This window comes from Eptatretus burgeri, chromosome 9, assembly GCF_056783735.1.
Source record: "Eptatretus burgeri isolate ZD-2024b chromosome 9, Ebu_testis_v1, whole genome shotgun sequence".
Classification (NCBI taxonomy): domain Eukaryota; kingdom Metazoa; phylum Chordata; class Myxini; order Myxiniformes; family Myxinidae; genus Eptatretus; species Eptatretus burgeri.
In genome coordinates this window covers 91835037-91862941 of record NC_140969.1, presented here as the reverse complement: position 1 = coordinate 91862941, position 27905 = coordinate 91835037, and the positions used below count along the sequence as shown (strand labels likewise).

The window sequence follows — 27905 nt, the reverse complement described above, 5'->3', positions numbered from 1 at the left end:
CCTATAAAATAAGTCTCTATCAGTAAAATACGTATCTATAAAATATGTACGTACGATTGGAAAGTGAATCTACACAATAAAACCTAATAGGTGTGTTTGTCCGCTGTATGGATATGAAAGCTACATCATCAAAATACCACACAAAGCAAGTCCTGGTGAGGGTCTGCAATCTCCGATTGCTCTTTCGAGTTTATGTATCGGAACTTTGACTCTATCAAATGTTGCATATCGGTTATGATAGTTCAGAGAACAATGAGCTCAGGATCATTTTGTATGTAATCTAATATTTGCCTGATGCATGGGTCTCCCAGAGTTGGAACGAGCGTGCCAAAGCCTCCTCGTCTTCTTACGATACCGAGTGCAAGAAAAGGAAGCAACAGCAGCCGGGAGAGTCGGCCGTGAAAAAGACGAAGATGCTGGATAGCCGCACGGCTGCGCGCCTCTCAGCCTTCGCTTTCAAGGAGTGAAAGCGTTATTGAAATGGATTCTATTCTTCAATCCACAGTCATCTCGCATTCTACGATTAATCCGATGGGTGGGACATCGGTCAACGTGTCCGATGCTGAACAGCCTGAGCAGAAGCCCTCAATAAATGTATTTCTTCTTGCACACTTTCCTTTTGTAACATGACAATGCAGAGTGAAGACTTTCATGATCGCAGGATTTCAAAATCCTCAAGCCATCTTGGTGGTCCCGAGGTAACAGATTATGCGATGGATTGGTTTAAGGATGGTATGTGGTGTTTGGCTCTGATTTGTAAATTGTTTAGCGATACAAAATTGCTCGATTTGTGGTCCTGAACATTCTCACGAGTAAGCAAATTTGCTGAATCAACATCTGATTTTAGTTGGTGGTTTTATTAATATTCGTATTGATCAATAAAATTCAGAAAGTGCTTTTTTTTTCTTTTATTTTTTTGTTTTTAATGTTCAACATGGCACAAACCTAGAGTTTCAATCGAATCGTACTGAAGCATACAGAACAATGCACAGCAACCCTGTTGTAAGATGCTAACTGTATTTACTGAAACCTGTAATCAAATTCATATCAAACCAAAATGGCCATCACTCTGTACAGCACATGATTAGTGGTTGCTAACTAGTTGACACGACATTATGATTTTTATTTTTTAAGGGATTATACATCAAAACTGGACGAGGATTCTGGAGATGACACCTACATCAGAGGAAAGCACAGTCCATGTGTTCGGAAAGCAGATTCATAGTTAACAGGCGGACCGATAGAGGAAGAGATACGTCTGGTTGTAAGGACCGGAGTGAGTTGTGGGTAGAAGTAAAGGGTACAATTGAGGGGGTTGCAGTTGGATATCAAGAGCAAAAAATGAGAAGAAAACTTGGGGCGAGGAGAGGATATTAGGGTTGTGGCTTCCCCTTCACCATCCAGGGAAACCAGCAGCAGAAGAGCAGCCTGAAACAAAGTACGATGTCAAAACCTGCACGGGGTGTCCGCAGTGGATTTGTACCAATGCAACGAAAAGCCAAATTTAATTTTTAGGTGGAGTTAATGTGAGTAAGTATGCGTTCTTCACATTGGTTACCTTGAGACGGGATGTTTTGTTGAAATCTCTTTCATTGACAGGTTTGTGCAGTCACCGAGGCCCTGCTTGTCTCCTAAGAACAAGAAGAATTCCATGAACCTGTTGACAGACAATGTTAAGCTCCAGGCTCTTGATTGGGCATGTGCTTGTGGGACTAGAAAAAAATAACTTGGTGGAAGCAATTTGCTTCGAAGGTTTCTTGCATACCATCAACCTGAAGGAATGTGATCTGACTAAAAAATAAATAAAAACAATGTTACCCGCAGGGTGACCTGTATCTTGCCAAAAGGTGACCACGTGTGACTTCTTTAAGGTCACACTGAGGTGAACAGAGCTGCTATCCACCAGGAGCGACTCCTTGAGGAATATCTGCCTACGAGAGATTCCGATGAGAATCGTTCTACAGAGTAACCATGAAAAATATGCGTTTTCCTCATAACGTCTCAAGCTTGACATATCTCGAAAGCACTCATCGAGGTGTTCAATTTGAGGTACTACACGATATGGTTCCTAAAACTTGAAAATTTGACCTTGGGGTCAAATATGTTTGACCTCAGGCGCTAACCATGAAGGTCAAGGCCAATCGCCACCAAAAATTAATCAGCTGAGCGCCAGACCATGAACTATATTCCCATGAAGTTTGAAGACGATCCGATCAAAATTACTCAAAAAATAAGGGTTTCGTCGACTCCCCTGATTTGCGACAAAGTGACCTTGACCTTTGACCTTGACCTTCAAAATTTTGTGCACTGAAAGGGACCTCTATAGGCCTCTGATATGTGAAGTTACATAAATTTCCAATGATAACTGTGCTCTGCAGAATTTTTTATACGCGATTACAAACAAACAAACAAACAAAAAATAAAAATAAAAAAAACATACAAGCTGACTAACATATCTTGCAAAACTTCGTTTTGGCAAGATAATAAAATTCACCATACCACTGATGCACTGACATTTCATTGTGGAGTTTGGGTTATAATGTTAGGCAAGCTGCTGTTCTTTGATATGTAAAATGTGGCAGTGGTTTTGAATCGTTTATGCTGCTGCTGTGGCTGTGCCTCCGATGCCCTCTGTTGGTTCAAGAAGGAATTTGTAATTTGTTCATGACACCAGCGATAGCTCACCTACTGTGAAGGGCACGATGGGATATTTAATGTCCACGAACTAAAGTTTGTAGATGGGATTCCCGCTTAACTTTCATCTGAGGGACAGCACACGCATTGAAGCTATGCCCTGCCTGTGAAACACCGGGATGACTATCTTCTACTTCTTTTGTATGCAGCATGCAGCTGTGCCACTGATGCAATGCCTCCTGTAGGTTAGTGAATTTGGAATTTTACAAGGGTGTCGGCGATAGATTGCCTACCCTTCGCGAAGGACACCATGGGATCTTGAACGTCCACCAACTAATACCGGCAGATGGGATCACCAGTTTAACATCCATCCAGGTGATGCCGCGCACACACACACACACACACACTGATGAATCACCTTGCTGTGAAACACCAGGATGATAGTTTATAGCTGGATCGGGATTCAAACCGAGGATAGGCAGCTGAGAGGCGAGTGTGCCTGACACATCTTAGTTGTCTTGCCAGTGCCAACTTTCATTGATATTAATATTCACAAGGACAGCTGGGACCCTTTGGCACTCTTTAAACAACAGTAAGCCTTTTGAGCATGTATCCTAACCATTTTGCATGTATTGTATCAATCTGTCAAAATAATGATGAGACTCATGATTTCAAAATCTCAGTTGTATGGTACATGTAATTAAAGTTACAGGTCTCTATATTATGAAATCTCGTGAAATTGAATCGGTTAAACAACAGTGTATGTCAGAGGTGGTTTTCATCACCCCCTTACCTAGAAATGGGGCTCCCAGCATACTGCACAGAATTCTGGGACTTGGTTCCACAGATTCCACCGCCCTGGAAAGATGCATCATCAGAAACCATATCCATTGTGCTGTGTGTATATCATGTACTGAATTTAATTCTGGATTTGACAAACAAATAGGATGAGCAGAAGCCCATCGTAAAAATACCACGAAAAAAGTAAAAAAAGGAACCCTTTTATTCTTGCGCTAATTGAAAGAGCTCAAAAAATGTGAGGTAACATATTTAAACAGGAAAGAAAAAATAATAATTCAGGAGTGATCGAGACAGTGGTCTGTTCTGCATACACCATCCATAGAAAAAAATTTGGTCAATTAAAAAAAAATTTCCCCAGAGGTTTGGATTAAGTTGAAGCAACTTTTACTTGCTAATTTTTTCTCCTTGACCATTTCTGTATTTTAGGGTGGGATAAACAGCATTAGCCTATGATCTATACTAATACATGGGTGTGTGTGTGTGTCCTCCATGACTTCAAAACCATGAAACCTATCGGCCTGAAACTTTGATGCATACTAAGAAAACTCATTTTGAAAATGAGAAAATGAAACCTACTAGCCTGAAAATAGACATCTCTGGCTGTTATTGGAGAACCACCTCAGTGCTGTTGAGTCTGGCATTTCACTTAGACTGACTGGCAGGGTCTCCAAGCAGCCATCAAACTTCTAGACTGGTCTCCCATCTTTACTTTCTCTGACATCAACTCATCCTGAGAATTCTTTCAAAGAAACTTGCTCTCCCTCATGCACAGATTTATCCCCTCTCGTCTTCAGTTGTCCTACCCTTCCTCCCGCCCATGGTACACTGAAGCTTGTGGCGAGGCAGTTGTCCTGAAACAAATTGCCTTTGCCTCGTGGAAGGCTAATTCAACTGAAGGCAATCTCAGTTCCTTCCACAAAGCTTGGAACAAGTGTGTGTCTACCCTCAGGAGAGACAGAAAACAACATCTTTCTTATCTCAAGTCTGAACTCTCAAACCTGTCTCCCTCCTCCAAATCCTGATGGCATATAGTTAAGTCTGTTTCTGGTGTATGTTCCAGTGTGTGTGTGTGTGTGTGTGTGTGTGTGTGTGTGTGTGTGTGTGTGTGTGTGTGTGTGTGTGTGTGTGTGTGTGTGTGTGTGTTCACAAAGCATAACATATCCTCTCTGCTAACTTCCCTACCCCCACCCCTCTCTCTCTCTTTGTCCCATCCTTGCCCTCCCCCTCCCCCTCCCAATACAGTGCAGCACCCTCCTCCCACACCTACCTCTCTCACTCTCCCCTCTTTGTCTCTGGACATATCCAGACGGTGGTTATGTCTGGATGGTGTCGGTCTCTGGGTGGGGTTTGTCTCCGGACGTGTCCGAGTGGTGTTTGTCTCTGGACAGCTTGGCTCCAGACATGTCCAGGCAGTATTTATGCCTGGGCGGTATTTATGTCCAGACGGGAGTTTTTCTCTGGATGTGTCTGGGCGGTGTTTGTGTCCGGACAGCTTTGCTCTGCATGTGTCTGGCGGGTTTTGTCTCTGGACATGTCTGGGCAGTGTTTGTCTCCGAGCCGTATTTATATTATGACGGGTAGAAAATGTATTTCAGACATTATTTTGTTTCAATCTTCACTGTTATTCTATGAAGAATCATTTTGATGAAACAGTATGAATCGTAATTAACGCTCCACCGCACGTCTGCCTTCCCTTCCTCTCACCACACTCGTCCCTTCCCCCACCCCTTCCTCGCATGAGGGAGAGCAATTAATGCTGGTAGACGGGACGCCCAGTTTAACATCCATCCGATCGGGAGGGCGCACACACATTGACGAATCACCCTGCCTGTGAAACACTGGGATGGATAACAGTTTATAGCTGGGTTGGGATTTTAACCCAGGTTAGATAGCTTAGAGAGGAGGCCATCCTACCAACCCAGTAAAGCATTGCAAGTAACAATACTTGATATAGGTATCCATTTATAATGTAAAACATGTGTAGGGCTCTAGCCCAAGCTCGGTCTGTATACTTGCAAACAGATTTGTACAACATTTGCATTGCCCTGCCTTTTAACACGTGAGGGTGGGGCAAAAACACCATGCCGAGGTGGGCAGCTGAAGTAGCGCATGCCTTTCACCATGCCGTCATGCTTTCCCTCAGGGTTGTCTAAAGCTACGCCATACCAACGCCCTGAACACACAGAGTGAAACCACAACATAAGGGAAAGTTTTCATTTCTTTTTTTTATGTTGGATGTGTTGCAGTGTTGCATTATGCCACGCACTTTGTTGGAAAATCGATTACGCTAACATACCTGGAGCAAACTCGGTTTTGCCATAGAACTGCACGATGCCTTTCTTCTGCCCAGCTACAATCACTCGCTCCCCTATCTTCAACTCTTGTTGCTTCCGGCTTGTGGCGGGGGACCATTGCTTCAGACCTGCAAAACATGAAACTCTGAAGAGAAAAGCAATGTGTACCGAATATCTCAACACGAAAAGAAGACATTAAGCTCGCTGACCTATTGGCTAGTATTTACTTGAGGATACTTGAAGATTCCACAATAGTTTTCAAAAGGATAGACCATTGTATGCAGCAATCCTGCCCAAAATCTACATTACTGATCTCATCGATGATTGGAATAGGCATGCCTCAGTGATGATGCAACCAGCAGACAAAATTAATATACAGTATTGAAGCGTGACCAAATATGCATTCACTAAAATGATAGTTTTAGGTTCAAACTCAACTAGCATTGTCCCGCACAGTCCAAACAGAATAACCTAAAATGAACTTCATTCCAGCCAGTGTGAGGTCCAAATTGCTTGGGCGAAGAATTTTATTATCACAAGTTAGTTTAGTACTGTTATTACTCGATCAGTGTTCCAAGGGTGACGAAGTAGCTAGTGATAGAAACAACTACGATCCAGCAGAGAAAATACTCCCCAGGTCTGATCGTATTCACCGTTTATGTCTCCGCTGTGGACACCACCCACAGCTTTTACAGCAAAAACATTGACTCGATGACCCCAATGATGACACCTGCAACATCTGCCAAGCCGTCCCACACACAGTAAAACACATTATGGAAGACTGCACGGTCCTGTCTGCACAAAACAAGATCACGACATCCAAGATGTAGATCGATTGGCTGGCTCTTTGTGCCGCAGGCCTGTTCGAGCAGAACTGACTGGGGCTAAATGAACAACACCAACAACTATGATGATCCAATCATACGAGATTTTGAGCAGCCATTATGAAAATTCAGAAAATCCTACGGACGTGATGTACAAGATATTTACTGGTTCCTTATAAAATGCACAGCAACAGCAGGCAGTGACTAAAGTGCTATCACATCATGATCAGAGTGCTGTAAGAGAAGAACTTAAGCAAAAAGTCAAAAGTCAAAAACAGAGGACTACAATGACTAAATGTTCCCAATTGTTTTTTTCCCCTTTTAATCATTATGTGAAGCTCCTTTCATTTTACTCCCCTTGAGCCTCGACTTGTATATACTTCTCATATTGTAATGTGTGAGGAAAAAAAATTGCTCAGTTCCCTCGTCTGTGAAAAACGTGCGACAGGAAAGCCAAACACGTGAAGTAGATTTGCCTTTGTAGATCCGAGGACCGAGGTGGGAGCGTGAGGATTTGTGTGGCCCGTTCACTGGGCTGGAAGAAATCGATGTCCCTCCTTGTGATATCTTTTGCAATTTGGACACTGGAGCAAAGAGACCTATGAAGACACAAACCCATCCCAATCATTCTTTGTTGTAACGTGCATACATTTGGATTGAGGAGTTGAAAGGTTTGGTGATGCTAACTAAAGCCGCCGAATGGTACCAAAGTTGAACAACAGCATACCACAGTCCGACCACTCACCATGCTTCGGAGCACAGTTAAAGTACTGCACACCACCCACGCAGCCATCGTTCTTGCCCTCGGCCTCGTCCAGCTCCACACCGGCCCACTGACCACTAGCAAACGCTGTGGGCCCGCAGAATCTCAGGCTTCCGATCTGCAAACCGCAGATTTCCAGTTTCCAGCTCAGGGAGTGTTTTTTATCCAAGTTGCAAACATGCATTTTTGTCACTCGTCCTGTGATGTCGGAGTTTTCAATGCATCACCGCTAGCCACCCTTTCATCCCAGACTAAAGAATGGCATGATGCCCGAGATTACATAAACATGCTGTGTCTGCGTGCTCATGGTCGGTGTGTTGAAATGTAAAAGTCCGATCATACCGTGTGAGTTGCTTTGTTATGCATAAGTTGCCCCACCCATTACCACAAGTAAAACCTCTGAGGAGGGATGATGAATAACTTTCAGCTGCCAGGTTTGTAATCAAAACACTCATAGGTTATGCCCACAGCAAACTTTTTTTTAAACTTCTCCACATGTATCGTACAAGAGTGGATTATGAACGCGATACTGGTTTCATGGTACAACAGCCTTTTCCTGCGTGAACGTTGCATTAACATCTTGACTAATAAACATACTCACCTTGATTTTTCCAAAATATACCTTCACTCTCTGTACTCCTTATCTTACATCTGTGAAATAACTACCCTGAGTCCATCCAAACTTTCGTACCATGTTGTCTCTCATGTCGACTCGCAATCTTTTCTTTTCCCCATAGAGCTTTTCCCTCCATCCGCATGCAACTTTTTCTTTCTGCAGTTATCCTGTTTGTTTGCCGTCTCATCTGTTTGCATGCCCCTCATTTTCCTGACCTCTTACGTCTTGATCCCTTATTTTTGTCACGTCTGTCTCTCTGTTTGTCCTTTACTTGTTGGTCTGAGCTCCTTGTCTCTGCTCCTCTCTGTTCTATTATTGATGCTTTAGACTCAGGCTCTGTCGTATAGCTTTTCCATGAACGTTGACCTCCGTAAAGGAAGCAAGATAAAAACATTCTGTTAGTGATTGGCTGCAGCTACAATAACCTACCTTGTCTTCTGAAAGGACAACACGGTCTCCCAGGCGCATGCCAAGAGAGACCAGCAGAACATGCCCAGGCAGGTTGTCATAGTTAGGTAGGGTGGCCCTTGGGAATCGGCATGATAGTGGGACTGCTTCCAGGAGCAGTTGCCGCACGTCATGTGCCACCGCTGCTGATTCGGTTCCATCCAGTGGCATGTCTGATGGTTCTGGAACCACCTCTGCTGGTACCTGGCCTCGGGAATTCTGCATTCATGCACAACATTGAGCATCTCACCCCTCTATCAGAAGGCATTTTCCACCATCGATTGTATCACATTACAGTCACAATCCCAAACCCCAAACACATGTGCCTACTTTTGCATCGTAGATGGCAAACCTTAAATGCAGGGTTCGCCCCATGCTCAAGAAGACACTTCGCTGCACCCATGCACAGGTTTGACGCAGCAATATGCAGGGCAGACCCAAACTCCACATCACTGCATGCTGTATCAACATCTGTTGTGTAAAATGCACAGAATAAAAAGTTATATTGGACATTAACATCAAATCAGAGAGTTGGTGTCAAAGCCACCCAATGCTCACCTGTTTATACATTTATCGTTTTTAAAAGACTAGTCTAATAATATTTTTTATAAAGCATTTCAGTGAAGTCTGACCCAAATAATTTTAAAGCAATATATGTATTTGTATATTGTAATCAGTAAACTAGTACACATATTAAATGAATGGCAAGCATCTAGTATAAACAGGCGAGCATTGGGTGGCTTTTACACCATCTTAGGTTGAAATAATAAAAAAAAATTTTAATCATTTGTTAATTTCAACTTCACTACACCAATAGTATACCCCAAAGGAACCTCCATGCCAAATATCAGCATCCTAGTACACATATTAAATGAATGGCAAGCTTCTAAATAACTTGCACCAAAAACTTTAACATTTTCACGCTCACGCTGATGCTCACGCTGACGCTGACGCTCACGCCGGGGGTATCGCTATAGCTCTCTGTTCTTCGAACAGGCGAGCTAATAAAAACTGCCTACTTATTTGGCCGAAACCAACCAAAGCGAGGTCGAGGCCGTTTATTCCTGATATGTAAAACACCCTGCAACCCATGCCGACAGAAAGCAGACTTTTTGGAATGCCGGCCGCATTTTCCATCCAATCATCATGTAGCTTTGTTAAAATAAAATAAAAATTATCCATGGGCAGGCTCTCCTCGGTCGGAAGTTTCTTATCATTCGCTCAAGCGGTTGTGGAGAAAATGAATTTAAAAACGAATAAAGGTGAAAAAGTGAGGAGGAAGAAAAAAAGTGAAGGCCTTGGCCGACGTTCCACAACATGGTCAAGAATAGTGGACGCATATTACTAGTATAGTATTCCAAGCAAATACATGTCTTCATCAAACAGTATCTTACACAAACTCACCTACATAGAGTAGCAATGAGAATCTAACTTGCCATTATTGATGCGGATAAATTCTTTACCACCTGGCTCTACAAATGCCTTGTGTCTGAATTGAACAATCCATGAGACAACAACCAGGAGTTTTCAAAGTTCTGAGATGAAATATTATAAAGCCTGCAGGACCTTGGATCTTGGAGGCTTTCATGATGGTGCGGATAAGATCTGGTGTGTCAAAATAAGCCGCATAATGCAGTGCATTCATTCCCGTCCAACGACAACGCAGGCTTGGGTTAGCCCCAAGCTCGAGGAGTTGTGATGCCAGTTTTGTTGCTGCCTCCACACTTCCTGGTGAGAAATGATGAGAAGCAAATTCTCAACCACCCAGTCGGCGAACAACTGCAATAGGTGGTCAAAGGAAAGCAAAAGTGGTCTGGAATGAGATCTTACCTACACCATGTGCCCCTGCTTTGCAGGCATAGTGCAGAAGAGTCATGTCTGTTAAACCATCCCGATCATTTGTTTTGCATCCACGTTTAAGAATCTGAAAAAAAATAGGCATTTGATTAATTAATAAACAAAAAAAAACGCCACAAATAAACGACAAGGTGGCCTGAAAGTCGCTTTACCCCTGCTAAATTTCTCACACCTCCCTTCCTTTCCCTCCACCCTCCCACGCCGTGGTATGCAGAAACACTGACTCACTGATGCGGAAGTCAGTTGGAAGTTGGATGGCATGGCAGACACAAGTTGTTAGTATTGAAGAGCGGTGAGTTGCTTGTGTTTCTGTGCATGAAATGGCACACACAGGCCAAACAATTGCTCAAGGGCGAACAACTTTCGTGGACTTGGCGACTAATTCAGTGACGCAAGGAGAATGATGGAGCGCATACAGATACAATTATTGATTAATTATCCAGTCTGTGAAACAAAAGGGGGTGGGGGGAGTGAGGGTTAAGCGATTGGTTAGCTTTTTCTGTCTGCATACATCAGTCTACGATCGAGGAATTACTTGATTTCAATTGAATTTAATATTCTGAAACCTGTAGAACATGAATCCGAACATGAACCTGCAGTTTAGCAGTACTTTGGCTCTGAATTTTATGGAATGTGCACAGAGGAGGAAGGTAATTTTTCTCAGTCTGTCTGCCTGCCTGTCAGTCAAACAATATTGAAAATCATTAAGAGGAAACTTACTGTTTATTTTTTTGTTTTTTTTTTACAAACAACAGGCACGAAGAATTAATTTAACATGTTAAATAAGGTGGTGTAAAAGATGGTGCATCGATGGCGGAAAACTTCCTTTTTTCTACCGCCTTTAAAATATTTATTTTATTTCAATTTATTTATGTACAGTAGTTGAATACTGTAGAATGCAAATCATCTTATTGCCACTTCCAAAAAACCTCCAATTTAGCAATACACGCTCTCGCGTTGGGGAATATCCAGATTCAGAAAATATGGTGGCTCGAAGGAAATATAGATTGTGCTTGGAAACGCAAAGCAAGAGCTTAAAAGCCCTTTTCCATGTCCCTTTTCTCAAGACTACATGGGGTAAGGTGTTCTATGAACTCTCGCGTTATTGTAGGTGGATTAAACCATCAAATATCACAGGTTTTGATCAAGCGTGGGCAAACTATTTGTTCCAGTTTCGTAATCGTGGGATTTCATTTCGATCAACCGCGGTTTTTGAGCTGAGATGAGCGAGTCATCATTTGCGTTATGTGTGTGTACAATTAGCTCCCATTACGAGCCTTGTGTATCTCGCGCACCATTTTTAATGAACCCAAACATAAAGCGATGGACAAAGTTAGTTGTGCCAAAAGACAGAGAAAAGTTATGACATTGGGGAAAAGATCGAGTTGTAGATCGGTTGGCTCGACGTGAAAATGCGGCATCTGTGAGCCGCCATTATGGGATCAATGATTGGAGCTAGAACCTTCCCCATTGTTCTCTTTTTCATTCATAAACCTTCATTTTCCTTCAAACCTCATTCTTAAACCTTCATTATCCTTCAAACCTCATTCCCAAAACTTCATTTTCCAACTCCGTATTCGAACGTCATTCCCAAACCCTCACTTTCTGACATCCATACTCAAACTCCCATTCTCAAACACCCATTCTCAAACCCTTATTTTCTGACATCTGGACTCCAACTCCCGTTCTTAAACACTCATTCTCAAACCATTATTTTTTGACATCCATACTCAAACCCCTGTTCTCAAACATTAATTCTCAAACCTTTATTTTCTGACACCTGGACTCGAACATGTTATGAAGCATACATGTACTTATGCTTCTTTCCCAAACCTTCATTTTCCAACTCCGTATTTGAGCTTCATTCCCAACCCCCACTTTCCGACACCAGTTCTTGAACCCCCATTCTAAAACCCTTATTTTCCGAGGGTTACTGCAACTCATGGAACTAATTGAGGTGAAGGCAATCATGCCCGAGCAGGTTTTAACGCTGTTAAAGGAAAGATAGGGGTTCTTTAACGGAAAGATAGGGGTTCAAGGTAAGGTGGTTAAGAGTCGTCTTACCCTTCTCTTTTGTGGCAATGCTGCCGGTGACCTCGGCGTAAAGCTAATGCTGCTCTCACGATCACTAAATCCCGCTCCCCACTCCCCACTCACCCCTCCCCTTTCCCCCACTCCCCCCTCTCCCAGAATGATCCAGAGCTAAGTCTTGTGTTTTCTATTTACGGCAGAGTGCAGTACAAATACGTAATGTTCTTACCCTCACCCACCTTGCTGTTTTCTAAAAAAAATTAAAAGGGTAAAGTCTTGTGTTTTTTGCTTATTCTATACCGTATTTATTTTATTTACATGGCTATTTCAATGTTAACAAGCTTTATATATACATATATATATTTTTTACATGTTTATTACCCTTACAGAAGGAGAGAGTATTGCATTTGGGTTAGTTTGTTTGTTTGTCTGTCTGTCTATCTGTTTGTTTGTCCGCACAGAACTTGTGTTTTTCTCTGCAACTGATTGTCGGGTTGAGATGAAATTTTCACAATAGGAGCAACTACTCCTGTGGAATGTTTTGATAATTATGATGTCATAGGTCACGTGGTGTGGTAGCCATGTTTGAAAAAAGGAAAAACTTTGGGCCACTATCTCTGAAACCACACCAAGGAAAAAATTGAAACGTGGCACATGGCAAGTATTCCTCATGGGGAAGAAGTGTGATTTTTTAAATGAGGTCATATGTGCCTTCATTATGATATCATAATTGTATATGTAGAACACTACATCTGATCAGTATGAAAAATTTTGAGGGTCATCTAGCCATAAAATGGTCCAAAGAAAAAAAATTTGATGACATTATCGGGCACGTGATTTTTAAAAATTTTTTGTGACTGCCGGTCATGGCAGCCATATTGTTTTGTTATTTTTAAAACCTTCAAAAATCTTCTTCTCTGAAGTGGCTGAACAGATCGAGGTGAAACTTTACACATATGACCGCCTAAACATGAGGAACAAAAGGTTCACACATATGATGTCATGGGGAACATGTTTTGGCAGCCATATTGGATTTACCCTAAAACCTATAAAAAATTTTCTCCAAAATGGCTGGACAGATCAAGGGGAAACTTCAAACAAATGTTCCCCAAGCCTTGGGGATACCAGGGTATTCACGAATAATTGATGTCACATGGTCTGGCAGCCTTTTTACAGCGCGTGTGCTGTATACAATTGCACCGAGTTTGAAATGTCCCTGGTGTCCCCCCCCACGTACCTCAAGTGATCCAATGACGGCCGGCCGGTAGATGACCTCACCCCCGTGATATTTCAAGGTTTACTGTACTGCACAATAAAACCTGTATATTAAAAGAGTTTAAGAGCGAATGCTTTACCTTGGAGTGGTAAAGGGACTTTTAGGCCACCCTGTACAATAAGGTAACTTTCTCATATCCACACTTTACTGTGCTGACATTTCTAAACAAAAATGAACATGTCTATAGTTGAGTAACCAGGAAAGAATCCAAGCTGATGGTCAGAGATAAGGCTTTTTGAAAAAAGAAATACTTGACATTGGCAGCAACAATTAGATTCCATTACTTTTCTTTAAATTGGAAGCAAGCTTACTAACCTGTAGTTGAGCGGATCTGTTTTTGCACTTCACATATATATTTATACCTTACAAATGTATTTCAATAAAATTATTTAATGCGAGAAGGAATTGCTCTAATTCTGTCCTTTTTAAAATGATGCAAATATCATCCTTCTAAACGTTTATGACAGATTTTCACTTAGGAAGAGACAAAGGTTCTGTATTAATACTGCTGTATATCATAAGAAAGGTTATCTTTTCAATAATGAAGCTTTCTGCTAAAAAAGGTTTCATACCATATGCCTTTCACTACTGCTCCTCATAGCACAACATACCTCATTTCCAATTATATCAATCTTCTGTTGCACCTGTGGTACCCACTGCCGGGCAATGGCAAACAGCTGTGAGATGGTTGTTGCAGGATCAAACAAAATTTCTTGGCAACTTGGATCACTGGGATCAAAAAAGGCAAACCCTGGAGTGGATGGAGTGGGACAGAGAATAGAGAGTTATAAAAGGTTAAATGATGAACTTGTTTTTTCCTTTTTTTCCATCAATCATTTTGTCTTTATGCTACTGATATTTTTTGGGACCCCCTAAATCACAAATGAAAAAAGGTGTATTTTTTCAAACGTTTATCAAGTTGAGCAGTCTAGAGCCCTCATCCAAGCTGGTATCAAGCTTTTCTCTCCCTCCTAGCCCCGATCAGTCTGTCATGATCATGGTTCATCTCAGAGCGCTTCAGATGTGAGTCCTGGTTTAGAGCATTGTCTGTCCCAACATTGTGAGCTGTTCAGGGTCGCACTCTTCTGGTGTGCGAAAGCGGAATGCTGGCTTGGAGATGTGTATGAGTGAGACACGGCAGTGAGGGGATACGCTGCATGAGGCCAGCACTGCACGCTGGTGTGATGGGAGTCAAGGACCAGAGACATTGTGTCAGAGATAATTGAGCTGCATCAACTCATCCGGGCTGTTGCCATGTGAGGCGGGGTGCAAACTATACCCCATAGCTCTCTCTTTCCCTCTCACTTGTATCTTTCTTTTCTTGTCTCAGGCGAATGCTGGGCCTATATATTGAAGTGGTAAGTTGATTGATTAGACATCTGAGGGTGGGTATGTGTACATAGTGGGTAAGGGAATGTTTTTGCCTGTACATATATACTCTGTCCTGTAAAGACATGTGGTTTTTTTTAATACATGCTTGAAACAAGAACCTGCCTTGACTCATCCTGTTTATCCCGAAGGTGGCATATAGCAACTGAACGATTGATTGATCAAGAGACTGGGCTGTAGATAATACCGTAGCACGTGACTTAGTACCACTTGACCAATCAATTAAGATCTGTCACATGACGATACCCGTTCATAACAGTAACCTCGCTTGTTATGGTAACACGACGCTTGGCGTGGGAGCCGGAATGAGATTAATGGTATGAAAGGCGATTGTGGTCATTTGACGAGTCATCGTGCTGTCTGGAGTTATCCGGGGCTGATGACAGTCACAATATCTTCTTCTTCTTCTTTCGGCTGTTCCCGTTAGGGGTCGCCACAGCGGATCATCCGTGTGATCTGCATAGTGATTTGGCACATGTTTTACACCGGATGCCCTTCCTAACGCAACCCTGGTCGCCTCTTACGACACAGGGATATGGTACACCTATTTTAAACGGGGTATACACCGCCCAGTACACTGGTACTCATTTCGCCGACCTCGGAAGGAAGACAGGCTGAGTCAACCCCCTGGTGTATTAATTCAGTGGCCCAATGGGGCTTGAACTCAGGACCTTTTGGATCCCAAGCCACTGCCCTAACCACTGCGCCAACACCAGGCTATATGACAGTCACAATATATACTCCCTTTATTTCTTAAATTTTGCGTGGGAATCATAAATATTTGAATGTCCTGTTGGTTGTAATCTCCATTTGGGTTTCAGAAGGTGGGAGGAAGTTCTCCCTGAACTCTAAATCTCCACCTTCTTTTTGTTAAAACTAGGTTCCCACTGTCGTGTGATCCGTTACGAACGCCACGATTGGCCATTCGTAGCTGATCATGGAATTTCTCTGAAATTTCAGGTTTGGATATTAGGTGATGTGAGTTGATACGTTCTGATACGATTTGTTGCGCTCGGATGCGATCTGTTCACGATTTGTCAATTTCAGGTGTCACGATCTGTCACGGTCTGATCTTCAGTTCAGATATGATCACATATGATAGGATTGTTTCGATTGAGTGCACGATTGGGTCTCGATCTGACATGATCATCACGATTGGGTTCCCCGAATTGGGACGATCTGGTACGTGCAGATACGTTCCGATACGTTCATCAAGAACCGATGCGCTCCGTTACGATAGGATACGATTGTAGTCACGATGTCTTTCACGATCATGATCGAGGGTGATCACGATTTGAGCTACGACTGGACCCCGACGGGTATATATACAGCCCGACTGACCATGGACTTCATTGTTTCTTGAACTTTTACAGAGTGAACACTACAACCCTCAACCATTGATGATGGCAGGAGTTGCGGATGATGACAACGTGGCATTTGCAGTATTACTGTATACTTACATTATCGCCAGAGAGGAAGAAGATGAGCAGCAGACAGACCAGTTACAATCCCAACCACAAAGGGCCAAGAGAGCTGCAGTCAGGCAGTTCTGGGTGCGACCATGGCTCAGAGAGGAGAGGAGACAACAGCTTGGTCAGTTCTCCAGAGGTCATCCTATCCTCACTGCCCCGTCTGGAGCCGACCGACCCTGGCTGGGAGGCTGTCTGGGAGGCTGGTGGTGAGGCTGCTGGGAGTGTTGGTGTTGGAACCCTGATGGTGGTAGAGGCAACTACTGAGTTTTGGTTGGTGGAAGGTGTGAGTTCAGTGCCACTGGCACTTGCTGCTGCTGCAAAGGAGGCCACATTTTTGGCATCCACCGTCTCAATGTGAGGGATCAAAAAAGAGAACTTATCCCATACCCACTTCTTTGTGCTGTTCATGCCAGTAATTGCATCTCCTGACCCACTCTTCTTGGCACGTTTCTTCAGCCGGCCCATCATGGTCCTCATGCTTGAGTACCATATTTTTAGTAAAATTGATGCGGACCCCCTAAATACTGGGATCATTTCGATCAAAAATGATTCCTCTCGTTTCCTCTCGGTCTTGGGACCGGGATGTTGAAATGTTTACAGATGTGCCAGTGGATTACTCGACAGACGCTGTCATGTCTTTCTGTATACCGTTTTCCAACATGAGTTATAGTCTGATCCGTCTTGGGTCAGCTGCTCTCCAGTACTATTCATCTTGGCAGCCTGTGCAGCCCAGAGATTCTCCTTCTGGGTAACATCCTTGAACCCCAAAAGGCGTTTGCTGTACAGGATCTCATTTCTCATGAGGAACTCAATGATTTCCTCCTTTTGCTGTTCAGAGAAGGCAGTGACTGTTTTTTTTCTCTTTGCTTACTCAGAGGGGTAGCTCTCATCTGTCTCCTCTGGTGCCGGCTCTGGCTGGACTGGTTCAGGCTCCGGGGGTGGGACAGCCTTGCCCTTTCCCTTCTTGCCTCTGGCACCCTTGGGTGGCATCTCTCAAAGGCTCTAAAAATTACTAGCAAAGGCAGGTTACTAAGATGTGCTCTCTTCAAGAGTAGATCGCTGAATGAAACGCATTAAATCTTGTCCGGTATATATATGGGCACGAGAACTCGTAACAGATCGTGAGCGTTCGTGTAAAAACGTAACTACTCATATCTACTCGCATTTACTCGCATCTTCTCGTATCAACTCCTATCTGCTCGTGAGTCATTCGTGTCAGGTCTTGAGCAATGGGACCCGACAGAGCATAACAGATCATGACAGATCGTGGGAGATCGCAACACATCTCAACAGAGCGTGGTATTTGTCTTGTCTAAGATCGATCCCGATCACCACAATTTGGAAGCACGATTAGATGCGATCTGTTGCGCTTTGTTACGATGCAATACGATCTGATATGATGATCCCGAATGACAATTGATCGTGTTGATCGTAGAAAAATTTTGAGCCGTTCAAAAATTTTCTACGATTAACACGATTGCCACGACTGACTCAAGATCTGATAAGATCTGATAGGATCACCACGATTAGTCCACGATTAAGACCACAATTTCAATCGTGCCGCGCATCGTGATAGTGGGAACAGACTTTAAAGGATAATGATTCATGAACCAAACTGTGAAACTTCGTTCTCATAGCCTCATTCCAAGGCTCTTTTCAAAATCTTCACTGAACCTCTGACAGCCTCCACTTGTAGCTTGTTTGGAGTGATATTCCCAGAATGATTTTTAAGTTCTCAGTAAGGGTTTTCTTTATCATTCCTGTAGCTCTGACTATCACTGGTATAATTTCAGGTTTCTTCAATTTCAAAGTCCTCTTGACCTCGTTTTTCAGATCCTTGTATTTGGTCATTTTCCTGATTTCTGTAACAGTTAGTCCAAAGCCATTGGGAACTGAAACCTCAATCAATAATGGTGACTTTTCATTTTTGTGTTTGAGCACTATGTCCGGACACAATGCTTTGTTTGCAATGTCCACACTTAATGAGATAATCTTGTCATGCGTGAGTATTATATGTTCATTTTCAAGGATCAGATTTGGTTCGTGTTTCCATGATTGTTTTGGGACCGGGATGTTGAAATGTCTACAGATGTGCCAGTGGATTACTCGACAGACGCTGTCATGTCTTTCTGTGTACCGTTTTCCAACATGAGTTTTTTACATACTGAAAGGTGACTGGTACTTTCTGTCACTACCCCACAAAACCTGCATTTGTCCGATTGGCCCAATCCCGCCATTTTTTTAAAGGCATTGGTGTCGTGTCCTTGGGCTTGAGCATTTATGATGACTCGTTCTCCATCCCAATTAATTTGATCTCTTCTTAGCCACTCTTATTAGCCATGTCGATCCCAATCCTGGAAAGCTCTTCTTTTTTTTTTTAAATCTTCCTGCTCTTTTGTCATTATCCCATTTGTCAGAGTATATCTGCTGATATATATATATATATATATATATATTTGTAGTTTTCCTTTTTTTTCTTTGCAATGATTGGGCTGTGTTTGTTTCTGTTTCGTTTTCCTGTGTGGTATCCATTATTTGTACCTGTTTTTAGAAGTTTGTTGCTTAATGGATTAAGGATCCCTTTTCTCGTTTGTTGTTTTCTTGCTCACAGACAAATCTCATCCGATAGTTTATTGAGCCTTTCACATACTCCGATAGTCCTACACACATTGTTCTGTGCACTTGGTTCAGCTCCATTAGACCACCTCCTCCTTATCGTCACGGTTAATAAAACCTCAGTATGCATTATTTTTTGTAGAATATTTTGTGAATCGTTCGAAGTTTCCTTGTTTAGGTGTCTAAATTGATCTCCAATTGTGGAAAGTTTATAATTGCACAGCTACGTTGGAATACGGGAACTGCAAGTTGGTTTATAGCTTTGGTTTTGTTTCTTGAAGAGAGGGATGACTTCAGAATTAGTTTTATTCTTTGTAGGTACTCTTTGCTGATTATTTTACGCATTATTTTGTGTTGTACCTGGGGGCCTTCTTCTATTCCGAGGTATTTGTAGGATGTTTTGTTTTGTAGTTCCTGTATTGTTGTACTTTGATCAATTGAGATGTTGTATGTTCTTTTTGTTTTTCCTTGTAAAAATGAGCATTTGGCACATTTGTCAAGACCAAACACCATTTGGATGTCCTTTGAGTACTGCTTTACTAGTTTCAGTTGATCTGCCAATTTCTTATCATTCAGTGCGATGACTTTTAGATCACCCATGTACAGTAAATGTGTCACTTTTCTTGTTTATTTGGTCATTTTTCTGTTGCATGTCAGATTGTATCTGTATCCTTGTTCATTGATGAGGTGACTCAGCAGGTCCAAAGCAAGTCAAAACAGGATGGGGGGAAGGCTGTCACCTTGTAAGATACCATGTAATATCTTTATTCGTGAGATTTCAATCTTTTCTTCCAAGTAAGGTAGTATCAGCGTTGTGTTCCAGAATGTCATTGCTTTCTTAATTTGTGACTATTTGGGGGTCAATTTTGTATACCTGCATGTATTTTATAATCCATGAATGTGGGACACTATCAAAGGCTTTCTTGTACTCTATCCAGGCTGTGGATAAGTTGGCTTGTCAGAGTTTGCAGTTTTCAAGTATGGTTTTGTTTAACCAACCACATCATAAGTAGTATATTGTTCTGTAACATCCTCTCTTACATCTTTTCTGCTCTGCCTCAAAAGCTCGTTGTTGAGTGAGGTGGTCATAAATTGCATCAGATCATACCTGTTAAAAGTTTTCTTTTTTATGTTGTTGGTAGGCATGTTATTGGTCTGCATTTGTTGGGTTGATGGGTTTCTTCAGATATTGGGATTAAAAGTGTTGCTTTCTATGAACCATTCATCCATTGGTTGTTCCCCTTGGATGAGTTTGTAAAATGCTCGAGCGTAGAGAGCATGTAGAACTGCTTTAGCCAGAAATTTGGAATCCCATCCGGGCCTGGGCACTTGAAGTTTGGCACTTTTGCGAGATGTGTTCTCATTTTCTCTTCATCAATTATCATTGCGTGCATTTCCTGTAGATGGTGCTTATTCTTTTCCAAGTATCGTATCCAATCTGCTTCCTTGTTGTGTTCTTTTTCATCTTCAACTATACCTTTCCAAAAATTTTCTTGGTCCTCTATTTTTTTTTAGAGGGAGTTGTCACATTTTGTTTCTGTTTCCCTAGCTTTCGGTAGAACTATTTTGTTTTTCTTATTTTGATTTCGTTTATTATCTTCTGTTTATTATCCCCCCCCCCCCCCCCTGGAGGGAGGGAGCGGGATATTGTAATCATCCGGTTTGTTTGTCTGTTTGTTAGCAACTTTACGGCAAAACGGCTTTAGCAAACACTATCAAATTTAATTCACAAGTGGGCAATGAACCTTGGACGACCCCATTAACTTTTGGGTCCAATTGGATCAAAGGTCAAGGTCAAGGTCACCAAAAGATCAAAATCGTTTTTCGCTCATAACTTCATCAAAAATGATCTGATTTACTTCAAACTAAGCTTATAGTGAACCTTATTCGATTTGTCACTTATAATCCTACCCATTCCTATCGTGAAAAATGCATATTTGTGAAGATCGGTAGGGCCCGAAGTTTTGGGGGTCATGGTCATCGGTCAAAATTACAAATTTTCCATTAAAACTAAAACATGGTTAGGAAAATTTTAATTTGATCCCCAAAATAACTTTATGCCTTAAATGGGCGGGATTTGTTGTGCCTGGCACCACTTGTGTTTATTTTGTTTTATTCTGTTGTTGGCCTTTAGAATAGGTGTACCATATCCCTGTGTGTCGTAAGAGGCGACCAGGGTTGGCGTCAGGAAGGGCATCCGGCCATAAAACATTGCCTCAAGAAAAAGCCAAACCCCTGCACAGCAGGGAAAAATGGCTGTAAAAACGGTCATTCTGTTGTTGGCCTCATCATAGTTTTTTTATTTTCCCTGCTATCTGTTGTATTTGGATTTATGGGCACCTAATGGCTCTAGTCCATTGTTTTCTATGTTGTATTTCTTTTTATTTATCTGATTCTTTTCATAAGCTTTGGACTTCTGCTCCCTTCTTGAAATGTTCTATTTGTCCCGTTTTCACCTTCAATCAGTCTCTCTGTTTCTCAAGTCTCTGTTTCTATGGTGGTGTCTTGTTTCTTGTGATATTATCAGATCTATCTTTTTGTGTTGTCGTTTGCCTGTTATTTTCTCTTGGACATACAGTGCTGCTGCAAAACTCACATCATTAAGTTCTCTCAGATTAGGTGATTTTGGTAGCTATGGGATCTCACTTAGTAACTTCGACTTGATCTTTCTCTATGGGTGCTGTTGCAGCATTTCCTTTTGTCATTCTCTGGTCCTGTTGTGGGGTTTTCAGTTTGTTTTCTTTACTCAATTCTCCAATCTGGTGCCCAATTTCTGTTTCTGTTCTTGTGATTAAATTTGAAATCTCATGTTTTTGTTTTCCTCTCTTGTTCTATTTTCTGTGTAGCACCAGTAAGTTCTGTTGGTTGTTCCTTTTCTTTGGGAGTTTGTACTCTGGGAATCTCATACCAAATGTATGTCCTGTCATTCCATTGTGGCATTAGTGGAAAGTCAACATTTATAGGTGACCAGTCATTTCTTGTTGCCTCTTCAGTTTGTTCATTTCCTATTCTTAGTTCCTCTTCTGTGAATATTTTCTGTGTGAGGATCTGGTTTTTCTTTGAGTTTAATGTTGCCCTATTAAAATTACCTTTATCAAGGCATAATCTTCTGATTATCTGTTCCCAGGTGTTGGCACTTTCTTTCCTTATGCCTTCTTGTCTGGCATATTCCATTGCCCATAATAACATCCATTTTTCTTTCTTTGTCCAGATTTTCCTTTTTAGTCTGATTCTCTCTTCTTGGGTCATCTGGTTTATGTCTTCAATTTCTTGCTGTCTTGCTTTGTCAGTTATGTCCTTTATTCTTTCCTGGGTTACGTAACTTTAAGTCATTGAAGCTACTGTAGTGAATTTTGCAAGTGGAACTCTTTCAGCCTTGGCTGCCAGCTTTGTTAATTTCAATTGGTTCATGAATCTTTCTTCTTTACCACTAGTCCCCCATGCTTCATGCACTGAATACCCTTTGCAGTGGAGGTTGATTTCCTTCTCCTCTAAGCTCCAACTCTGTTCATTTAATCTTTTGCGATTCATTTGGAAACTAGTAGCTGTTGGTTGTAGAACAGGCGACACCTCTTTAGCTTTTAGCTTTGGTGTAGAGTGCTGTCCTGTCGTGCGGCAGGGATCCCCTTCCTCACTAGAGAAGGTGCACTCATTATCCTTTTCAACACACATTCCGGCTGCTTGTTGTGACCGCACAGACTTACGCATCTGCGTAGGAGGGGTATGTGTCCCTTTAGTCATTTTCTGTGACTGATTGTCATTGTTTGGCGTATTGTTGCTGCAGCCAGCCATAATGCTTTCCCCAAGAGGCCGTCGGGCCTTGGATGCTTGTCAGGGGTCACCGATGGCACTCTGAGGAATCGTGCCAAGAAGGTATTTGCCAGGATTGTGTCTGCTTGCTCACTTTCTCCTCACTGGTTTGCTTCATAGCTTGCTGTAGCTTGGAATCACTCACAGAGGAAGTGTCCTGCATTATGTTCTCAGCAATGTTTTGAGGATGTGACATTGGTGTGCTAGGCTAAGAGGCCTTTCAGCAATTAAATTGCAAATGTGTACAGTAACTGATCCCACTGACAAGCAATCAGCGGCTGCGTCACCCTCTGCTGATCTAAAGTTGATAAGCTGCTAGTCTGAGAAGCAGAACCTCTTTCAACCCGAGCAAATTACATAGTCTCAGTCTGTCTTTCCTGAAAGATCGTAAAATGAACACCTACATATTTCCATAGCAAGCCAATGGAAAAGGTTCAGTATGTTGAACTCGGCCCCACCAGGAGATATGATCCATGGCCTCACCATTTAGCAAAGGTGGCCTCCAGAGCAACCACAGGCTGGGAATTCTCTGTCATTCCATGTCCTTGAAAAATCAAAGCTACTCAATGACTACAGAGCCTATATCCGTAGTTCAATGGGGTACTACTGTCCCCAAATGGCTGGCACACCAGCATCAGGTGTCTCCTGGAATTGGTGAAATCTGCAGCTCTCAGCAGTACTGGTATCTCCTGCATTGAGGCTGAAGCACAAGGCATGTTGCTCTCACATTGCAATTATGTCGGTGGCCACTGTTTTTACTGCCTCCACTCTGGCCTTCATTTCCCAGCTCTCTTGGTCTTTTGACCCTCCCCAGCTCCTGTAGGATATGCATGCTCTTCTAGTAACCCCCTCCTGGTTAAAACCCCTACAATGAGGATTAAAACACACCTCAACTCATTTGTTCCTCTTTTTTCCTGTTTGTTGAATTGCCTTCCATAGGTGGTTCAATTCCACTTTTCCCTCCAATGTTTGAACTTTCCAGTAGACGACCACATGATGTCATGCTCCATCCTCACAGTGATCTTTTAGATTCCAATTAACTTCCGCTCCCCAACCATATTACTTGCTTGTTGGCGACTGTGGCACCACCGTCCGAGTGCGAGCTCATCCCCTCCATTGTCTCGCTCTTCCATGATCTTGGATTTTGTGTACAATCAAATTGGATTTCAGTTCATCGGGCAAATTAAACCTTTGTCTCACATGGAACGGGATTAAAAGGGAATTACAGAGAATACAGTACTTCATCTCCTCTGCTAATCGCTCAGTGAACAAATGAGGAATACATTGGGAATTTATTTATGTTCAGCACATTTTGATGGCTGCTGGTAGTACAATTGATAGTGAGCATGGTCGTACCACCGATGAAGTACCCCCATGTAGTTGAGGACATGACTTTGGAATTTATTCCGTGTGCTGATGAAAACTCATCAAAAGACACCATGCAAGCAGATGACCCCCCCAGCTTAATGTTATGCGAGGGATGGGGCACTCACTGTGTGATACAATCCAATGAATGCCTTTCCGTTGAAGCAGTCAATCTGACAGTTTGTAGTCGGATTGGGAATCTAACCCAAACGAGACAGCCAAAATGCAAATGCGCTATCGGATGTTTATCTTATAACTCAACGGATGACACTCAGATTTGGAGATATCGTAAATTGCTGAGTATGGACTACTTCGTCCCAGTCGCTGCTCGGATTCAAAGTATCCTTGTTAACAGCATCGATGGTTAACTACCATAAACCACAGTTAAACAGTTACCATAATCCGGCGGCAGTGGTGCGACAGACACCGGGTGGGAGACAGGCCTGGTCGGTTTGGCAGTCTCTGGATCCTTGACGTTCTCCGGTTTTTCTTCCAACGCCACGTCCTTTGTCATCGTTGCCCGTCGCTGCGTGCACACGTGGATCAGGCAACAAAGCCAGTCACGTGATCAAGATAGCAACCCGATCTTATATATATATATATATATATATATATATATATATATATATATATATATATATATATATATATATATATATATATATATATATATACATATATACATATATACATATATACATATATACATATATATATATATACATATATACATATATACATATATACATATATATATATATACATATATACATATATATATATATACACATTACGCCAAATTAATCAAGGTATGATCCCCTCGTTAGTCGTGGCGATCCCCTACGGGCGACGTACGCTCTTTATATGGGGGATCCTGAATGCTTCCCCCCCCGCCTTTTTCATCACCCCACCCCCATGATTAATGACGCTTCATCAAAAATGGAAATTAATCCGTCGTGAGATCAAAGAATTGACGTCACGATAAAAAAAAACAACAAAAAAACAACCATAAGGCATTTAAAATCGTTATTAAAAATGTAAATATTTAAATCCCCGATGTGCAGGTTCTCCGCTTCGTTGCCATGACACGACGCAAACCGAGCAGTCGGTCCGTCTGGTGTATTTAGACGAGGAACATGGAGAGGAAGCGCGCAATAACAACGGCGACATCGTCAGCGTGCGCACACACACAGTCAGTCACACAGACACACTACATGTACAGTATATACCGATTATATATATATATATATATATATATATATATATATATATATATATATATATATATATATATATATATATATATATATATATATATATATATATATATATATATATATATATATATATATATATATATATATATATATATATCCGCTGGAGACAATATAAAACGCCACGGTCATTCTCGATACCATCGGCCATTCTTTTCAGTCTTTTCAAAAGATCGAAATGAGGGGGATTTCATTTCAGGCGGGAAAAGGCGCTCTCCGCTTACCCCGAGGGCGCGCGCGCTCGCTCGCTCCGAAGATGTCTCCTCGCGCACTCAGCACGCGCTGTTTTCTCTTTCTCTCTCTCTCTCCCCCTCAGCCTCTCGATCCGTCCTCCTGTAATTCATTCGGTTAATTTTTCATTCCACACATCATTCACTTGTTGAGATTAAAAAGGGGGTTTGCCTGAATTTAAAATTTCCTTTTTTAATTGATCGTTATTTCAAATTCGGAACACAGTATTTCATTATCTAATCTGAGCGGAGTGTATATTTACCTCATATAATCCAATCAAATCTAATCTATATCCATGTAAAAAAAAAAAAATATATATATATATATATACACATATATATATATATATATATATATATATATATATATATATATATATATATATGTATATATGTCGGAACACAGACTGACACAGGCTTCTTCTTCCTCTTTATTTCTCCTCAATCCCAATTCCCAACAGTTTGGGGTCGGTTACTCAGATCCCCGCCTTCTCCATTCTCCTCCGTCTTCTACTCTTCTGTATCTTCTTCTCTCACTCAGTGCCTTGTCCTTCAAATCTCTATCCACTACCGCTATATTATATCCACCGTCATCCATCATTCTCTCGGTGTTTTCCCTCGAATTGGCTCATTCCATACTTCCTTCATTGACTCCTTGTTTTTTTTTCCTTCTCCGTGATTGCCAAACCTGTCAAGGTAAAGAAAAATCTCGAGACCGGCTGTGCTCGCGCTGAGGTACGGCAGCAACTGCGCATGCGCGAGCCGACCTTCAATGGCTCTTGGCCAAGTCCCGCACAGCCACAGCCACAGCCACAGTTACAGCCACAGTTACAGCCACAGTTACAGCCACAGTTACAGCCACAGTTACAGCCACAGTTACAGCCACAGCCGCAGCCACAGCCACAGTTACAGCCACAGCCACAGCCACAGTTACAGCCACAGCCACAGTTACAGCCACAGCCGCAGCCGCAGCCACAGCCACAGCCACAGCCACAGTTACAGCCACAGTTACAGTTACAGCCACAGCCACAGTTACAGCCACAGCCACAGCCACAGTTACAGCCACAGCCACAGTTACAGCCACAGCCACAGCCACAGTTACAGCCACAGTTACAGTTACAGCCACAGCCACAGTTACAGCCACAGCCACAGCCACAGTTACAGCCACAGCCACAGTTACAGCCACAGCCGCAGCCGCAGCCACAGCCACAGCCACAGCCACAATTACAGCCACAGTTACAGTTACAGCCACAGCCACAGTTACAGCCACAGCCACAGCCACAGTTACAGCCACAGCCACAGTTACAGCCACAGCCACAGCCACAGTTACAGCCACAGTTACAGTTACAGCCACAGCCACAGTTACAGCCACAGCCACAGTTACAGCCACAGCCACAGCCACAGTTACAGCCACAGCCACAGCCACAGCCACAGTTACAGCCACAGCCACAGCCACAGCCACAGCCACAGCCACAGTTACAGCCACAGCCACAGCCACAGTTACAGCCACAGTTACAGTTACAGCCACAGCCACAGTTACAGCCACAGCCACAGCCACAGTTACAGCCACAGCCACAGTTACAGCCATAGCCACAGCCACAGTTACAGCCACAGTTACAGTTACAGCCACAGCCACAGTTACAGCCACAGCCACAGTTACAGCCACAGCCACAGTTACAGCCACAGCCACAGCCACAGTTACAGCCACAGCCACAGTTACAGCCACAGCCGCAGCCGCAGCCACAGCCACAGCCACAGCCACAATTACAGCCACAGTTACAGTTACAGCCACAGCCACAGTTACAGCCACAGCCACAGCCACAGTTACAGCCACAGCCACAGTTACAGCCACAGCCACAGCCACAGTTACAGCCACAGTTACAGTTACAGCCACAGCCACAGTTACAGCCACAGCCACAGTTACAGCCACAGCCACAGTTACAGCCACAGCCACAGTTACAGCCACAGCCACAGTTACAGCCACAGCCACAGCCACAGTTACAGCCACAGCCACAGCCACAGCCACAGTTACAGCCACAGCCACAGCCACAGCCACAGCCACAGCCACAGTTACAGCCACAGCCACAGCCACAGTTACAGCCACAGTTACAGTTACAGCCACAGCCACAGTTACAGCCACAGCCACAGCCACAGTTACAGCCACAGCCACAGTTACAGCCATAGCCACAGCCACAGTTACAGCCAC

The 27905-nt window shown here is 42.7% G+C and overlaps 2 protein-coding genes across 4 annotated transcripts in view; one reads left to right on the top strand and one right to left on the bottom strand.

Annotated features, from left to right (window-relative positions):
• WDHD1 (WD repeat and HMG-box DNA binding protein 1) overlaps positions 1-896 on the top strand; it is a 43937-nt gene extending 43041 nt beyond the window's left edge. Inside the window, exon 25 of the mRNA XM_085896094.1 lies at positions 312-896. Within this exon, the coding sequence (XP_085752220.1) occupies positions 312-467 (156 nt within the window). The 3' untranslated portion in view covers positions 468-896. The remainder of the gene's footprint in view (positions 1-311) is intronic.
• CLIP3 (CAP-Gly domain containing linker protein 3) lies at positions 894-26130 on the bottom strand. Of its 3 annotated transcripts, XM_085896095.1 has the most exons (15): positions 26112-26130; positions 25694-25802; positions 24592-24721; positions 14155-14294; positions 10210-10303; positions 9946-10107; positions 8732-8850; positions 8362-8598; positions 7299-7434; positions 7030-7152; positions 5732-5857; positions 5485-5608; positions 3428-3492; positions 1559-1631; positions 894-1428 (listed from the first exon to the last, which is right to left on the bottom strand). In XM_085896095.1, exons 3-15 carry the CDS (start codon positions 24707-24709, stop codon positions 1374-1376), a joined length of 1572 nt encoding a protein of 523 aa, XP_085752221.1. In that variant the 5' UTR covers positions 24710-24721; positions 25694-25802; positions 26112-26130; the 3' UTR covers positions 894-1373. The 3 variants fall into 3 exon arrangements, with proteins under 3 accessions (XP_085752221.1, XP_085752223.1, XP_085752224.1); XM_085896097.1 differs by lacking the exons at positions 24592-24721; positions 26112-26130 and adding an exon at positions 10465-10680 and having other exon boundaries at positions 25694-25808; XM_085896098.1 differs by lacking the exons at positions 24592-24721; positions 26112-26130 and having other exon boundaries at positions 25694-25808.
• Positions 26131-27905: the final 1775 nt, after the last annotated feature.

Coding starts and splice junctions, on each gene's coding strand:
- CLIP3 (XM_085896095.1), bottom strand. CDS start 24,709: ATGACAAAGGACGTGGCGTTGGAAGAAAAACCGGAGAACGTCAAGGAT. Junction 8,851..9,945: donor GAAAGCCTCCAAGATCCAAG/GTCCTGCAGGCT, acceptor TTTACACAACAG/ATGTTGATACAGCATGCAGT. Junction 5,858..7,029: donor CGGTCCTCGGATCTACAAAG/GCAAATCTACTT, acceptor CATGTTTTGCAG/GTCTGAAGCAATGGTCCCCC.